Source organism: Lolium rigidum, chromosome 4 (genome assembly GCF_022539505.1).
Source record: "Lolium rigidum isolate FL_2022 chromosome 4, APGP_CSIRO_Lrig_0.1, whole genome shotgun sequence".
Lineage (NCBI taxonomy): Eukaryota > Viridiplantae > Streptophyta > Magnoliopsida > Poales > Poaceae > Lolium > Lolium rigidum.
In genome coordinates, this window is record NC_061511.1 from 191,869,093 (window position 1) to 191,887,034 (window position 17,942).

Below are 17,942 nucleotides of genomic sequence, written 5' to 3' on the forward strand. Positions count from 1 at the left end.
GCTGGAGGCGGGCGGGACGGGAGGGAGGGCGCCGGCGGGGCGCCGGCCGGTGGCGCCCGCTCCCGCCGGCCGGGCGCCCGCGTTGGCGGCGGTAGGGAGGCGGGAGCGGGGGCGGGAGGCGGGGCGGACGCGATGGCGACGCGGGCGGGAGGAGGGGCGAGAGGCGGGCGACGCGGGCCGCAGGTAGAAGAAGGCGGTTTTTTTTTCTTTTTTCTTTTTTTCTTTCCTTCTTTTATTCTTTAAATGTCGGTTTTTATTTTATTTTCTTTCCTTCTTTTATTTTCTTTCCTTCTTTTATTTTCTTTCCTTTTTTTACTCTTTCAGTTCAAAATACAAACACAAGTACACACTTGTCATATAGGCTATTTAGAAAAACAAGAAACATAATTTGTATTTTTATTAATTATTATGTAATCGGTAACATTTTTAGTTGAATAATTTTTTTGCATTATTTTGAATGTCTACAAAAAATCGAGTGAAATAACTTAATGTGGAAAAGAAATGGTGATGTGGAGGAGAGAGAGTGAGAGTGGGGACTATAGCGTACGATTGGCGACCGTGTGGTGAGAGTGGGGTGAGAGTGGGGTGAGAGTGGGCCAAAAGCTGACGTGGCGGGGCGGGAGCGGGGCGGTGCGTTGGCACCAGCCTAACTCTTCCCTCCATTTAGAGAGAGAGAGGGAGTGGTTCATCTCATCTGCGTGCTACCTAAGAGAGAGAATCAAAAAGCAGAGACGGAGTGGTTGGGCGAATGCACCACATCCATTCCAGGTTTAGCTAGGGTTTCCGCGCCGCCGCCGCCGCCCACGATCGCCATGATCGGCGGTGCCGACGAGCCCGAACCGGAGGCCCAGCCTTCCACCCGCACGGCAGCCGCGCCTCCCCCTCCCTCGCCGCCGATCGCGCCCCCTTCCTCGCCTCTTCCGGGCGCCGGCCTCGGCCGGAGGCTGCTCGGCTCCATCCGCGCCTTCGCCCTCCCCGCGCCTCGCCCCGCCGCCGCCCCCAAGGTCGGCCTCGGCCTGCTGCTCCATGCCAGCCCCGACCACCCCCTCCTCCACCCACCAACCCCGTCTCCGTCTGCGTCCGAGGACCCTCTCGACGAAGACGCTGCTGCGCCACGCCCTCACGCCCACGGCGCGGACCCGCTGAGCCGACACGGGGCCGCCGACGCTGCGTCGGCCCCAACCAACTCCATGTCCACGCCCACCCACGTCGCGTCTCCGTCTAACGACGAGCCCATCGCAGCCGACGTTTCGTCCGCGTCCGCGTCCGGGGAGGAGGACGACCCTGCGGAAGATGCTTCCGAACGGCCTCACGCCGCCCACGCAGAGCCGCTCTCGCCGGTGAGCCGGTACAGACCCGTCGACCCTGCTGCGAGGAGGGCTCCGGCCAACACCATGCTCACGCAGGCGCCTCCCCACCTCCTCCAGCACCTCATGCCGGCGGCGGACGCGGACGGTGACCAGGACCAGGAGCCCGGCCTGGTGCTGGTGGGTGGGCAACAAGCCGACGAATTTCGCGCGGGCGACGAGTCAAGGCCCACCACCAACGTCGCGTCTCCGTCTAAGGACGAGTCAGTCACCGCAACCGACGCGTCCGAGGAGGACGACCCTCTGGAAGGTGCTGCCGAACGGCGCCACGCCACCGACCCAGAGCTGCTGCTCTCGCCGGTGAACCGGTACAGACTCATGGACCCTGCTGCAAGGAGGGCTCCGGCCAGCACCATGCTCACGCGGTGGGCATCCAAGGCGGCTCCCCACCTCCTCCAGCACCTCGTGCCTGATATTGCACTGGGAGATCACGATGCTGCTGCTGGGGATGATCAAGAAGAGAAGGTGCTGCAGCAGTGCGCCGTTGATCAGCTGACAGCTGCCAGGGATGATCAGGAGGTGGTACAGCGAGGTGCTATCCACCCAAGGGATGACACCGCATATGACATTGCTGCTGAGGATCAAGAGAAGGTGGGAGATGCTGTGGAAGGCCAGGAGTTGGTGGAGCAAGATGCCATTGACAGAAAGGGTGAAGGCACAATTGGCACTGCTGTTAACGGTCAAGACAAGACTGTAGAGCAATGTGGCTCTTATGGATTGGGAACAACTGAGAATGGTGATATCGAGAATGATCAGGAGGCGGTGGAGCAATGTGTCATCGACAAAGAGGGTGCAGCCATGGATGATAATGCTGTCAAAGATCACGAGGTGACAGGGCCAACTGTCGTAGATGGAATGCGTGCTACCATAGATGACATTTCTACCGAGGATCTAGAGAAGAAAGTGGAGCAATATGCAACTTATGACTCAATCGAGAATGATAATGCTGTGGAAGATCAGGAGGTGGTACAGCAAGGTGCCATCCACCCAAGGAATGAAACCACATATGCCATTGCTGCTGAGGAGCAAGAGAAGGTGGGATCAGCCGAGAATGTTAATGTTGCGGAAGGCCAGGAGTTGGTGAAGCAAGATGCCATTGACAGAAAGGGTGAAGGCACAGATGGCACTGCTGCGGAGGGTCAAGACAAGACTGTAGAGCAATGTGGCTCTTATGGATTGGGAACGACTGAGAATGGTGATGCAGAGAATGACCGGAAGGTGATGGAGCAATGTGTCATTGACAAAGAGCGTGCAGACATGGATGATAATGCTGTGAAATATCACGTGGTAGGGCTAACTGAAGGCACAGATAGCACACATTCCATCGTGAATGACATTTCTGCCGAGGATCAAGAGAAGAAAGTGGAGCAATACACAACTTATGACTCGGAAGCAATCGAGAATGATGATGTTGTGGAAGAACAGGAGGTGGTGGAGCAAGAGGTTGTCTTCAGAGAGGGTTTAACCATTGACCATGATGATTCTGTCGAAGACCACAATGTGGTAGATCAATCTATCATTGAACGAATGCCCGCTCCTACTGATGACAAAGATCAAAAGGAAGTGGTGAAGCAATGTGCAGTTCATGAACCAAGAGCAACTGAGATTGAGTATACTGTCAAAGAAAACGAGAAGGTGGTGGAGCAACGTGTCATTGACAAACAGGGTGCATCGAACATGGATGTTGCTGCGAATAATCAGGATAAGTTGATGAAGGAACACATCATCGACAACCAGGGTACAGTGCCCATGGATGATATTGCGGTGAAAGACCTTGATAAAGCAGCGGCACAATATGCCAGTGATGTCATCGACGAAAATGGCAGAACCAAGGATGATATTTATGTGGAGGAAGATGACTATCTGAAGGAACAAGTCATCGTTGACAATTGGGGTACATTCAGTGATGCTACTGCTTTGGAAGATCAGAAGAATGAGGGTGAACAATGCAAAGGTGATGAACAGATAGTGGGCAAGGACATGTATGCTGTTCACATGAAGGGGAGCATGTTGGAGCAAGGGACTGGTGGCAAACAGGGAGCAACAAAGTCTGATTTTACTGTTGAAAAGTGCAAGGATGTAGTGGAGCGTGTTTGTCATGAATGGGGTGCACCTGATGATGATCTTGCTATGGACACGGCAGCTTCTCAAAGTATCAGAGAAGTTTCATCTTCTGAGGTGGTTTCAGCTACGGCAAATGGCAGTGATGGGGGTATCTGGAAGAAGGAGAAGGTTAAGCTGCCCATTAGGTATCCTCAAAGGCCTGGGAAACTGAACTGCCCCTTTTACATGTCAAGCGGGAGCTGCTCATACGGGTTCTCATGCCAATTTCATCACCCACCGGTAAAATTTGCGTCACTTTACCATCATTTGATATATTGTTCTTTAATATTTTGGGCAAGAAAACTTGGTTTGTTGCGTTACTCCGTAGAATGCTGCAACTTTGCTTAGCACAATTAGGTTGTGTAAATTATTTGTGTCATGCCGGTGCCATCTGTCTTCGAGCTCGGTTGATAGTGCTGTGATCTATATTTCAATACATTAATCACATGCCTGCAGCCCTCTATGCTTGTTACACTTAGATTATGTGCATAGACATACCCTACGACATGCTCTTTTCTGTATAAGAATGTAGTCTTACCATTTCTGGTCCCCAAATAAACAGGTGATGTAACAATATTAATGTGTTATCTGCCCATAAATGTAGTGGACATTTGAAAGGCAGATTATATACCATGTTTTCTAATTTGTTCATGAGCTCTTTAGTAATTTGTTTTCCTTATTTTTGTTGATGTTGTCATTGCTACAGCTTAAAGCCAATCCAGATGGTTCATGGCGTCCCTCTGAACAAGGAAATCATGGCGTTGCTGAGACCCTGGAACTGAACCGCATTGGCCTCCCCATACGAAGAGTATGCTTATGATGTCCTTTCATCTATTGCAGTTGGCACTTATGCATTATGATTTGTACTGGAAAATGATGAAACTGAATTTTGTCTACTTCTCAGGGAGCAAGAAATTGCACGTACTATATGCGGAATGGTGCTTGCAGATATGGCAAACACTGTCATTTTAACCATCCAGAGCATGTAATTGATGCTCAGTTCTATACACCAACAGGGTGGGAGGATAATGCTTTGCAATTGGAGAAATCTTCTGACCAGACAACATTAGATGACACATCACACTTGAAGAAATCTTCTGATGATACAACATTGGGTGGCACGTCATACTCAAAGAAGTCTTCTGACCATGCAACCTTGGATGGCACATCATACTCAAAGAAGTCTTCTGACCATGCAACGTTAGATGATACGTCGTCTAGCTCAGAGATCCTGCCATCGAACATATTAAGAATGCTCTTACCTTCCCAAAAAGTGCTGCCTAGTACAGAAGTAAAGGTGAAAAAGGTACATGTTGTACCTTTATATTATGTGATGTTTTATATCTATATTTGCACATATCGCTTGCATATTGCTACTTTTATGACACCATACTGTGTACTTTTTCTAGACTAATGACTGATCTATGCTTTTCTGATAATTTCTTGTCATATCTGCTTTATGTAGGATTCAGATTGGCCATCTACTTCAGATGATTCTGATGGTTGCTGTTCAGCAGATAGTTCAGATGGGCCTTTGTGCAAGCAGGAGCATGTGGATTACCCTGAGAGGCCTGGCAGACCAGAATGCCCCTTCTATATGAGGTTCGGTGATTGTAAATTTGCATCAGCATGCAAATATCACCACTCAAAAGACAAATACCCAACTAGATACCATCCGAAAGTTCCATCACTGGGAGGGGAACAGAGAGAATATCCTGAGAGACCTGAGGAACCAGAATGCCCCTTCTATATGAAAAACCGGTTCTGTAAATTTGGGGCACAATGTAGGTTTAATCACCCAAAGGATTCAAGTCCTACTGTGCAGAACTCAATGAATGCAAAAAAGTCAGTTGCCAGTAATGAACATCATCAATCTACCACAACCACACTAGAAGACTATATGCCCCAGCAACAGCAGTACCCTGAGAGACCTGGTCAGCCAGACTGCCGGTACTACCTGCAATTTGGGGAATGTAAGTTTCTGTCTGCGTGTATATTTAACCATCCAAGAGATGAACTTCCAGTTGGGTGGAATCCCTCAGGTCCAGCTCACTCTGATCAGATTGAACCTGAAACACATGGCATGCCAGAATGCCCATTCTATATGAAAAGTGGGAAATGTCAATTTGGGTCAGCTTGTGAATTTCGTCATCCCAAAGATACAGAGGTATGTCTTTATAATTATTGATGATCAAGTAAACACTATGGATTCAATCATAAGTTCATAACTAGTTTTCAATTGTTGTTTTTTGCCTGGCTGATCCCTGTTGCATTTTTAGCTGATAGAGACCTTTACTAGCGTTGACATTTCTGCAAATAGGAACTAAATGGCTTCTGTGTGTACAGAACTCTTGTTCAGTTTTCTGTGAGTATGTTAATATTGCTCTGTTTGTGTGTGCATAAGACACTTTTGTCGTGCAATATACTACTCCCTCCGGTCTCTTCTAATTGGCTCAGATTTAGTACAACTTTGTACTAAATTTGAGTCAATTAAAAAGGACCAGAGGGAGTACCTCGTATGGCTGAAGTGTATTTTGAATCTTTTCCGTTCCTATTGGACTGCACCGTGATTGTTTTGAAGTATTCACTTAAAAATGCGCACTGGGAAATAATTATTGTACTATCCATGGACTATGTATGGAGTGCAAGGGATGCTAAAGCCTAAAATATTGGTTATCTTTGTAGTAGCAAAGAATTTTATTTTATCTATTACCTCAAGTGAAATGCTTGGACCCTTCGTTTCTACAATAGCAATCGCTATCTGGTTGAATTTTTTCAGTTTCCCGAAGTAGGACTATGTCATGTCACCCAATGGAAATAAAATAGATGCTCAATTGTCACCCCCTCATTTTTTACATGTGGCACTCATGGATCTTATGCTGTTTCAGGGAGCATTTGGTCAGAGAACTGACTTGGCAGATGATACTTCCACAAGGCCAGAGAATGTTGTGCAGAAACAAGAACAGGCCATGTATCCTGAAAGGCCTGGTGAACCTCGGTGTTTCGACTACATGAGTCATGGCTCCTGTAGAAGGCAGATGAACTGCAAATACCACCATCCAGCAGACCGTCTCTCTAGGAAACAGGTGCGTAATAGCCATAAAGTTTAGAAGCTTTAATTGCGATGCGTTACACTGCCTTTGGAATGACATCTGTGATTGCTGCTTATGAATGCAGTACGACTCGACTTACCACTGAACTCGTCCACATCTACCGCTTGAGCAAAGCTGTAACCATACTGTTTACCGTGTCAATGCTATCAAGTGCAAGGTACCTTGTCATATCATGAGCAGTGATTTTCTTCTCGGGGCAGTGATCCATCTGATACTATGTGCTATATTTCTACGCAAATTTAGAGCGACTCTTGATGTGGCTAACCTGATCCTTGTTTGTTTCGCAGCATTCTTCTGTTTCCAGGCGTTGCAGCTAACTCGAGTGGGTATGAGTGACGATTGAGGAGAGGAGGATCTAACGAAGAACAAAAGTTTAGAGACAGTCGTATTTTTTCATCTACAATTAGTAATTGCTAGTCATGTTCGTTCGTTTCGAATTTCCGCTTGAGCGCGTTTTATGATGTTTAAAAGGCACTTGCACCTTGTCTCGGATTTCCGCTTGAGCGCGTTTTATGATGTTTAAAAGGCACTCGCACCTTGTCGAATTTACAGGAATTGTCTCTTGTCCAGGCACTCAACTGTAATCTGGATATCTTGGCATGACTTGCTATTGTCCTCTACCTAGACTTAACATGCAAACTTTGATCTTGGTCTCATTGCATGAATGTTGTGATGTGTTTTTGGTTTGACGGTCAATGCCTGGTTTAAACCAAGGAAAAAAGTAGCGTGCTAAACAAAATAGCGCGGCCTTCCAAAATACATTATATACATTATGAAGATTATAACGTGCCCATAGTCGGAAATTCAATTCGGCTCCCGGGTGCGTATGCTCCCTCTACCAAGAAAACATATTTCGAAGTGTGAAAAAATTTTGACAAAAAATTCTACATGTACATCTCCATAATATATGTGTATGCGTCAAGTTTCACGAAAAAATAATATTTGTTGTGGCATATGTAAAAAAGAGAAAACTTATCCTGTGAAAAGCATTGTTTTTAGCACTCAATTTTATCTTTTTTACACACGTCACATGATAAGTTTATTTTTTTTGAAACGACTTTGTGAGCGCGTGGCACGTGAAGATGTACGTGCGAATTTTTTGTTTCAATTTTTTTGAAATTTAAAATATGTGTAAAATGCATTTCAAAATATAGGGAGCATATGCTCCCATGTTCCAAAACACAAAAAATTAAAAAATAACAAATATAGTATGTATACTAGGAGCAAGTTTAATAGTATAGCCAGCTCCTGGCTATAAGCCAACTCATCTAAAACCAACTTAGAGACAACATATACAAAACTTAGAGACAACATACAATAGTGGGCTATAAAATGTAGTATTTATCAATGTATGACCACCTTTTACTCTCACAACGTGCCTAGGAGCACGTGCTAGAGCCGGCTCTTCCACAAGACGTGCTAGAGCCGGCTCTTCCACAAGAGCCCACTACTTTTCTCTCTCCTCACCTCTCTCCTCCAACTAAGTAATAATATACTATTTTAATCCTTATAGTCAGCGGACTAGAATTTATTGTACTTGCTCTAAGGATTACAACAACTCAAAAATTATCCACATCAGGGCATCTCCAACGGGGCGACGCAAACAGACGTTGAGCGACCGTTTGCGTCCTCGCGTGCCGACAATGCGTTTGGTACCCCCTCTAGCGGAACGACATATAGTGATCGGGCCGTTCGCAGCAACGTAAACGTGGCCCAAAAATGCGTCTCTGCGGATGCTCCGCGGACGGAGCGGTCGTTCGCCCGGTCCTCACACGGGCCCGCCTGGCAGGGGCACAAATGCTTCGTCTTCCGCGGCATAATTTACGGGCGGCGCGCTGCAGCTTTCCAGGGTTGTGTTAATGGCGTGCCTCGGCTTTCGCGAGCGTGCGCTATTGGGCGGCGTCGCAGTGGCACGACATTGAAGGAGAGATGGCGTCCGAGTTGGCGCCCATTTCCCCGACCACACCATTACCAGAGCCGACCCTATCCACCCGACCGACGCCATGGGGAAGAGATGATGGCCGTTCTGCAAGACCAAGAATGACCACGAGGCTAGCGGCTCGCGGTCCGGCAAGAAGCCACGGGTTGGGCGGTACGTCCGCATCGAGTTCGTGCACCGCTTTTCGGAAGAAAACCAGCCGGTGCCATGGCCGGACGAAAACCTGCCAGGAGGAGGCTGGTACCTCAACTCCAGGCGCGTGCCCGTCCCCCCTCCCGTGTCGTGCGAGGACCGAGAGCGCTGGGACGAGGTGCGCCGTCGCCAAGCGATCTTGCCGGCCGATCTCCGAGAAGATCCGGCGTACGCGCTCAACTCCTACAAATGGATCTCGTTCGAGACGTGGGAGTTTCACGCACGCCGCCACGTGATGATCCACAAGTGTATAGGGGGTGTATCATAGTACTTTTGATAAATAAGAGTGTTGAACCCAACAAGGAGGAGAAGATGTTAACGAGCAGTTTTGATCGAGGATTCACTGTAAACAGTAGCAAATAGGTTTGCAGGATTATTTGGTATTGCAGATAAATAAAGTACGGGTAAATAAAATGCAGTAATAATAATTGCAGTGAGTGGCCCAATCCTTTTTAGAGCAAAGGACAAACCGGTTGTTTTACTTATGATGATCAAACGTTCCCGAGGACACACGGGAATTTCGTCAAGTGCTTTCGCTTCACATAGCTGAATAATCTTCAATGGTTTGGTATGTGTTGTGTGGGTGAATCTATGCTAATGCACTACCCCATACTTGGACTAATACATACTTATGATTATACCTCTTGCAAGCATCCGCAACTACAAGAAAGTAATTAAGATAAATCTAACCACAACCTTAAACTTTGAGATCCTACACTCCCTCGTGCACTGGTTTCCTAACGGGGGTTTGGATTTCTATCGCTCCCACAATCCCACAATTAGTAGCCAAATACATGATGCATTCCTCTACTCCCATAAAGGTGAAGTATCATGTAGTCGATGTTCACATGATACCACTAGAAGAATAACATCATAACATAAATATCAAATCATTGCATATTACTCAACATAGTTTCACTACTAACAGCATGACTTCTCCCATGTCCTCAAAAATTATACGAACTACTCACGAGACATTATATGGATCATAATCAGAGGTTATATAACGATGAATAACTGATGTCTACGGGTGCTTCTATTCTTGTAGACAGTGTTGGGCCTCCAAGAGCAGAGGTTTGTAGAACAGCAGCAAGTTTCCCTTAAGTGGATCACCCAAGGTTTATCGAACTCAGGGAGGAAGAGGTCAAAGATATCTCTCTCAAGCAACCCTGCAATCACAAAGCAAGAAGTCTCTTGTGTCCCCAACACACCTAATACACTTGTCGGATGTATAGGTGCACTAGTTCGGCGAAGAGATAGTGAAATACAAGTGGTATGAATGAATATGAGCAGTAGTAACGGCGCCAGAAAAGTGCTTGCTGGCGTGCAGTTGATGGTAGTAATATTGCAGGAAGTAAAGATGCAGTAGAACAGTAAACAAGCGATGATTGCAGTATTTAGAAACAAGGCCTAGGGATCATACTTTCACTAGTGGACACTCTCAACATTGATCACATAACAGAATAAATAGATAGATGCTAGACTCTACACCCTCTTGTTGGATGATGAACACCACTAACTCGTGTAGGATTACACGAACCCTCAATGCCGGAGTTAACAAGCTCCACAATATTCAATGTTCATATTTAAATAACCTTAGAGTGCATAACAGATCAACATAACCAAACCAAGTACTAACATAGCATGCACACCTGTCACCTTCACACTACGAAAGGAGGAATAGATCACATCAATACTATCATAGCAATAGTTAACTTCATAATCTACAAGAGATCACAATCATAGCCTACGCCAAGTACTACACGATGCACACACTGTCACCATTACACCGTGCAGGAGGAATAAACTACTTTAATAACATCACTAGAGTAGCACACAGATAAATTGTGATACAAAACACATTGCAATCATAAAGAGATATAAATAAGCACTTAACTATGCCATTCATAACAGTGAATAAGTATTTTGTGAAATATAGCCTAAGAGACCCACACGGTGCTCACACTGTCACCTTTACACACGTGGGACAAGGAGTCTCCGGAGATCACATAAGTAAAATCCACTTGACTAGCATAATGACATCTAGATTACAAGCATCATCATATGAATCTCAATCATGTAAGGCAGCTCATGAGATTATTGTATTGAAGTACATAGGAGAGAGATTAACCACATAGCTACCGGTACAGCCCTTAGCCTCGATGGAGAACTACTCCCTCCTCATGGGAGACAGCAGCGTTGATGAAGATGGCGGTGGTGTTGATGGAGAACCCTTCCGGGGGCACTTCCCCGTCCCGGCGGCGTGCCGGAACAGAGACTCCTGTCCCCCAGATCTTGGCTTCGCGATGGCGGCGGCTCTGGAAGGTTTCTCGTACCGTGGCTTTTCCGTCTCGTGTTTTAGGTCAGAGACCTTTATATAGGCGAAGAGGCGGCGTTAGAAGGTCAACGAGGCGACGACACAACAGGGGGGCGCAGGCCCCCCCTTGGCCGCGCCGGCCTACTGTTTGGTGGGCCTGTGGCCCCCCTGCGCGGCTCTCGGGTGTTCTGGAAGCTTCATGCATTCCTAAGATGCTGGGCGTTGATTTCATCCGATTCCGAGAATATTTCCTTACTAGGATTTCTGAAACCAAAAACAGCAGAAAACATCAACTGGCACTTCGGCATCTCGTCAATAGGTTAGTTCCGGAAAATGCATAAATATGACATAAAGTATGCATAAAACATGTAGATATCATCAATAATGTGGCATGGAACATAAGAAATTATCGATACGTCGGAGACGTATCAATAACAACCTGGACATAAACCTTAATTCAATGGTTTCACTCAATAGCATCAACTACAAGGAGTAATCAACACCGGGAAAGTTTCCCCTATGAACTAGATAAGTATCAAGTCCAAGATGTTACTGCGGGACGGCGTGGAGACGGCGGTGATGATGGTGTTGGTGGTGGAGATGATGATCCCGATGAAGTCCAGCTCGATGGCGGTGACGATGGCGACGATCTCCCCTCTCCGGGAAGGAATTTCCCCGGTAGGTTTTAGCCTGCCGGAGAGCTTTTCTCTCTCTCTGGTTCTCCATCCCGTAGCGGCGGTGGAATATTTCTCTGGTCGCTCCCCCAATCTTAGGTTTCCCGAGGGGTTGAAATACGCGAGGGGGCGTCCTCAGAAGTGGGCCAGGGTGCCCAGACCATGCCTAGGCGCGGCCTGAGGCTGGCCCGCGCCTAGGGGTGGTCTGGCCCCCTTAGGGCCCATCTCGGCCTCCCCTTATGGCTTCCTCCGACATCTGGAAAAATAGGTTTTTCTGTATATTTTCCAGGAATTGTTGATCTTCAGAAATATGGTGTCTTGACTGTCCTTTTTCCAGCAGAATCCTCGCTCCAGCGGTTAATTCTCCAATAATCATCAAACATGCAAAACTAGATGGAATGACATAAGTATCACCTCTAAATATAAAATATATCAATGAATAACAGTACATTATGATATAAAATAGTGATGTAAATTGGACGTATCACCACGCTGGCTACCTCGGCGACCTCGACTACTTCGACTGCGAGATCGCTGCGGAAGAATAGGAGAACGACGACGCAGACTACGACCATGACGATGGCGGGCCGGCGTGGGATTCCATGGCACTGGCCAATAGCGATCTCGACGAGCTCAACGAGATCGCTATGTGGGATGGGCTCGTAATCCAGCTCTGCGAGTCGGCGCTCACGTAGGGGAGGCCGGTGATTCCTCCGGCCACGCCGACGCGTTCCAACGACGGCGCGTCGGCTGCTGCTCCGGCCTGGGATCCGTGGCCACCTTCACCACACCCTCCTGCGCAGGCGATGGCCTGGCCGCAGTTGCCGCAGCCTGCCCTTCCTCCTCCACCGTCGGCGTACCAGCTTCCATGGCCGACGCCGGAGTTCATCGACCTAGTCAGCGACGATGAGCAGTAGCCATTAGCTAGATTTTAGCATGCCTTTATGGCCTTTTAAATTCTTTTTATGTTTTTTTATTAATGTATTATGACTTTTATAAATGGGAAAAAGTATGTGTCGTGCCGCTGGAGCCTCCCCCGATGAAAACGGACGCGCGATCGATTTCGACCATTTAGGCCGACGGACGCGTCCGTTTGGGCGTCCGAAATACGTCGCCCGCTAGAGATGCCCTCGCAACGATCAACAAATTAAATTGACAAAGTCATGATCCCACTAAAAGATACATATTTATCAGTCCAACAAGTAGACAGGTGAACAAGTAGATATCTAATTTACCTGACAACATGCAAACAATTAAAGAGCCAACTACATAGCAAAAGTAGTTATTAATCAAAATGAGATGAACTAGATGGATAATGCATTCGGTCACTATCTGATTCAGAAGAAGAATCGCATATTGCAGCTCATCATAATAAAAAACTAGAAGCAACTTCTTCTTCTTAGGCAGATTGCATTAGTAGCTCTTAATCGTTATGATGTTGATTCTTCTTTTTCTTCAACATGTACGCGTCGTGTGAGGAGTGGGAATTATCGATGTGCTTCTGTGGTTTCCAACTGGTTGAATGTCTACGGTTAGAATGTGGATTTTTAAGAAGCTCGTGGGCCAAAAGATTCAAAATAGCTAGTCGGCTGCTCGATTTCCCTGTAAAAAATAGCACCGCTACAACGTTATAAAAATAGCGCCGCTATAATGCTATGAAAAATAGCGCGCATAGCACCGCTAATAGCGTGATTAGTGCCATAGCGAGCCAAATGTGCATAGCATAACATTCACTTTCCAAATACGCTATAGCTGGTTGGATCACAACAACTCAAATGCTTGCTTGAGGTAGAGGGAAATAGGTTTACTGACTCAACATAAAAGTAAAAGAAAGACCCTGCGCAGAGGGAAACAAGATTACTCATGTTCTAGAGCGTTTTGTTTTAAATGCAATAGGAGTGTTGAAAATATATATTTGAGAGGTATGCATGTTATGTCAACGAATGGCATCAAACAATCTATCATCCTTTCATATAGTGACCTCAAGAGCGGCTCCCATGTAGTTCTCCGTTGCACACCATTATTTAGGATCTCTCCAATACATAATATGTGGAGCATTGTTTATTTATTTTATATTTTTTTTGGGATGGGCACCCAGCGTCTTGCTCTTTTGCAATATTAAGAACTTAGCACATTATTAATGCTAGTCATGGAATGAAGTCATGAAAAGACAATAAACCATTCAATACTTCCTCATGAGGTAAGAACGAAACACAAAACAGGTAGTAATGTTTGAAGGTTTAAAGGTAGCACACAAGCAATTCACTTTGGAGTAGCGGTGAAATACCACATATAGGTAGATATGGTGGGCACAAATGGCATGAGTTTTTGGTTCAAGGTTCGGATGCACGAGAAGCATTCCCACTCAGTACATGTCTTTGGCTAGCAAGGTTAGGTAGCAAGCATAAGAGTTGAGCGAAACAAACAAATATACATGTGGTAGAAAACAATCATATAATCTTCCTTGGAAGTACAAATGATTTAATCTTAAGAATATTAAGCTTATGAGCCAACAAGAAAGAAAGATAATGAAATAATATATCTACATGTATTTCTCTCTTTTCTACTTGAGCCTCAAAGTAATGTTGCTATTGACCAATTCTAAGTTTGCCAAGACCAACTAGAATTACTTAATGCTCCCAAAGTGATACCAATACTAACCAACAAGATTAATCATATGATAGAAACTAAAATAAAATGTGCAGAAAGTAAATGATAAAAACTTCTCATTAATATTCCATAAAGGCAAGTCACACCAAGGAATACATAGATAATCAACTAAAGGAGAGATACTTCCACACTGCAAACTATCCTATATGATAACTTCACTACTCATGATATGACTCTATTGAAAACTAAATAGGTAAAAGATAATAGTGTGATACAACGACACTCCCCCAAGCTTGGAACAAGCCAAGGGGATGCCAATACCAAGGATGAATTACTCCTTCGGTGGCTCCTTGCCCTTGTTGTTGTTGGTGGAGACCATGGTGCCTCTAAAACTGAGAACAAATACTGGCAGAAACAGATCGAAACGAAAAAACGACAATAACACAATATACGGACCTTGGGGGATCCAAGGGATTATATAGCAAAACAATTCGTAACAAAAGGAAAGGAACAAGGCGAAACCGGTCGGAGAGGGGCTCCAGGGCACCCAGACCATGCCTAGGCGCGGCCTGGAGCTGGCCCGCGCCTAGGGGTGGTCTGGTGCCCCTAGGAACCTTCTCCTATCCATTTTCGTCTCGTAATTTTTTGTTTTTAGCAAAAACAACAAAAACATAACCTGGAAAGTTTAACACGAACTTTTTCTTACTAAAATTGTTACCTATTCGAAAACGAACTCTGCAGATTCCTGGATTTGCTCTTTAATGAATTCTTCCAGAATCACCACTTGGACAACATAAATATCTTCATTATAAGAATCTCCGGAAATATAATGTTTGAGTCTTTGCCCATTCACCACTTGTAGTGTTATCCTTCAACGAAGCAATTTTATCGCACCGGAACGATACACCTCTTCAATAATAAAGGGTCCTTCCCATTTTGAGAGTAATTTTCCTGCAAAAAATTTGAGACGAGACCTATACAATAGAACTTTATCACCGACATGGAATTATCTCTTTAGAATTATCTTATCATGCAATATTTTAACCTTCTCTTTAAAGAGTTTAGCATTTTCATAAGCTTCATTCCTCCATTCATCTAAAGAACTCAAGTCAAGCAACCTTTTCTTACCGGCTAGTTTAAAGTCTCTATTAAGTTCTTTCACTGCCCAATATGCTTTGTGTTCTAATTCTAAAGGCAAGTAAGAAGCTTTTCCATAAACCATTTTGTAAGGAGACATACCCATAGGATTTTTATAAGCGGTTCTATAAGCTCATAAAGCATCGTTTAACTTACTAGCCCAATTCTTCCTAGATTTATTAACAGTCTTTTGCAAGGTAGATTTAATCTCTCTATTTGATAGTTCTACTTGCCCACTTGTTTGAGGATGATTGGTTGAAGCAATTCTATGATTAACATCATATCTAGCAAGTGTCTTTCTAAAACCACCATGAATAAAATGAGAACATCGATCAGTCATAAGATATCTAGGTACACCAAATCTAGAGAAAATAATATCTTTAAGCATTTTTAATGAGGTCTCACCATCAGCACTCTTTGTAGGTATAGCTTCTACCCATTTAGTAACATAATCAACAGCAACAAGTATATGAGTATACCCTTCTGAAGGAGAAAAAGGACCCATAAAGTCAAATCCCCAACAGTGAAATGGTTCAATAACAAGAGAATAACTCATAGGCATTTCATTGCGTCTAGAAATATTACCAACTTTTTAGCATTCATCACAAGATAAAATAAACTTTCTTGCATCTTTAAAGAGGGTAGGCCAATAAAAACTTGATTGTAGAACCTTTTGTGCAGTTCTATCTCGAGCATGATGTCCTCCATAAGCACTACTGATGTCTACGGGTGCTTCTATTCTTGTAGACAGTGTTGGGCCTCCAAGAGCAGAGGTTTGTAGAACAGCAGCAAGTTTCCCTTAAGTGGATCACCCAAGGTTTATCGAACTCTGGGAGGAAGAGGTCAAAGATATCCCTCTCATGCAACCCCGCAACCACAAAGCAAGAAGTCTCTTGTGTCCCCAACACACCTAATAGGTGCACTAGTTCGGCGAAGAGATAGTGAAATACAAGTGGTATGAATGAATATGAGCAGTAGTAACGGCGCCAGAAAAGTGCTTGCTGGCGTGCAGTTGATGGTAGTAATATTGCAGGAAGTATAAATGCAGTAAAACAGTAAACAAGTGGCGATAGCAGTATTTAGGAACAAGGCCTAGGGATCATACTTTCACTAGTGGACACTCTCAACATTGATCACATAACAGAATAAATAAATAGATGCTAGACTCTACACCCTCTTGTTGGATGATGAACACCACTAATCGTGTAGGATTACACGAACCCTCAATGCCGGAGTTAACAAGCTCCACAATATTCAATGTTCATATTTAAATAACCTTAGAGTGCATAACAGATCAACATAACCAAACCAAGTACTAACATAGCATGCACACTCGTCACCTTCACACTACGAAAGGAGGAATAGATCACATCAATACTATCATAGCAATAGTTAACTTCATAATCTACAAGAGATCACAATCATAGCCTACGCCAAGTACTACACGATGCACACACTCGTCACCATTACACCGTGCAGGAGGAATAAACTACTTTAATAACATCACTAGAGTAGCACACAGATAAATTGTGATACAAAACACATTGCAATCATAAAGAGATATAAATAAGCACTTCACTATGCCATTCATAACAGTGAATAAGTATTCTGTGAAATATAGCCTAAGAGACCCACACGGTGCACACACTCGTCACCTTTACACACGTGGGACAAGGAGTCTCCGGAGATCACATAAGTAAAATCCACTTGACTAGCATAATGACATCTAGATTACAAGCATCATCATATGAATCTCAATCATGTAAGGAAGCTCATGAGATTATTGTATTGAAGCACATAGGAGAGAGATTAACCACATAGCTACCGGTACAGCCCCGAGCCTCGATGGAGAACTACTCCCTCCTCATGGGAGACAAGCAGCGTTGATGAAGATGGCGGTGGTGTTGATGGAGAAGCCTTCCGGGGCACTTCCCCGTCCCGGCGGCGTGCCGGAACGGAGACTCCTGTCCCCGCATCTTGGCTTCGCGATGGCGGCGGCTCCGGAAGGTTTTCTCTGGTTTCGTCGAACGTGGTAGGGTTTTCGCGATGGAGACTTTAAGTAGGCGGAAGGGCAAGGTCGGTGGAGTCCTGGTGGGGCCACACACTAGGCCGGCGCGGCCGGGCTTGGGCCGCGCCGCCCTACCGTGTCCCCACCTCGTGGCCCCACTTCGTTTCCCCTTCGGACTTCCGGAAGCTTCGTGGAAAAATAGGACTCGGGCGTTGATTTCGTCCGATTCCGAGAATATTTCCTTACTAGGATTTCTGAAACCAAAAACAGCGAGAAAACAAGCAATCGGCCCTTCGGCATCTCGTCAATAGGTTAGTTCCGGAAAACGCATAATAATGACATAAAGTATGCATAAAACATGTAGATATCATCAATAATGTGGCATGGAACATAAGAAATTATCGATACGTCGGAGACGTATCAACTACCATGACATTTTCTCAATATCTCTTGTTGCTCATATTCTGGAAAACATCTTCGCA

The 17,942-nt window shown here is 45.2% G+C and overlaps 1 protein-coding gene across 1 annotated transcript; it reads left to right on the forward strand.

Annotated features, from left to right (window-relative positions):
• The first annotated feature begins 812 nt into the window (after positions 1-812).
• LOC124647962 lies at positions 813-6,668 on the forward strand. The gene is made up of 6 exons (XM_047187799.1): positions 813-3,710; positions 4,177-4,278; positions 4,375-4,776; positions 4,936-5,637; positions 6,359-6,556; positions 6,648-6,668. The coding sequence occupies exons 1-6, from the start codon at positions 813-815 to the stop codon at positions 6,666-6,668; spliced, it is 4,323 nt and encodes a 1,440-aa protein (XP_047043755.1).
• Positions 6,669-17,942: the final 11,274 nt, after the last annotated feature.

Excerpts from the sequence above, each read along its gene's own strand:
- LOC124647962 (XM_047187799.1), top strand. The coding sequence starts at position 813 with ATGATCGGCGGTGCCGACGAGCCCGAACCGGAGGCCCAGCCTTCCACC. Across the intron at positions 4,777-4,935 it reads CAGAAGTAAAGGTGAAAAAG|GATTCAGATTGGCCATCTAC; the intron begins GTACATGTTGTA and ends TGCTTTATGTAG. Across the intron at positions 5,638-6,358 it reads GTCATCCCAAAGATACAGAG|GGAGCATTTGGTCAGAGAAC; the intron begins GTATGTCTTTAT and ends ATGCTGTTTCAG.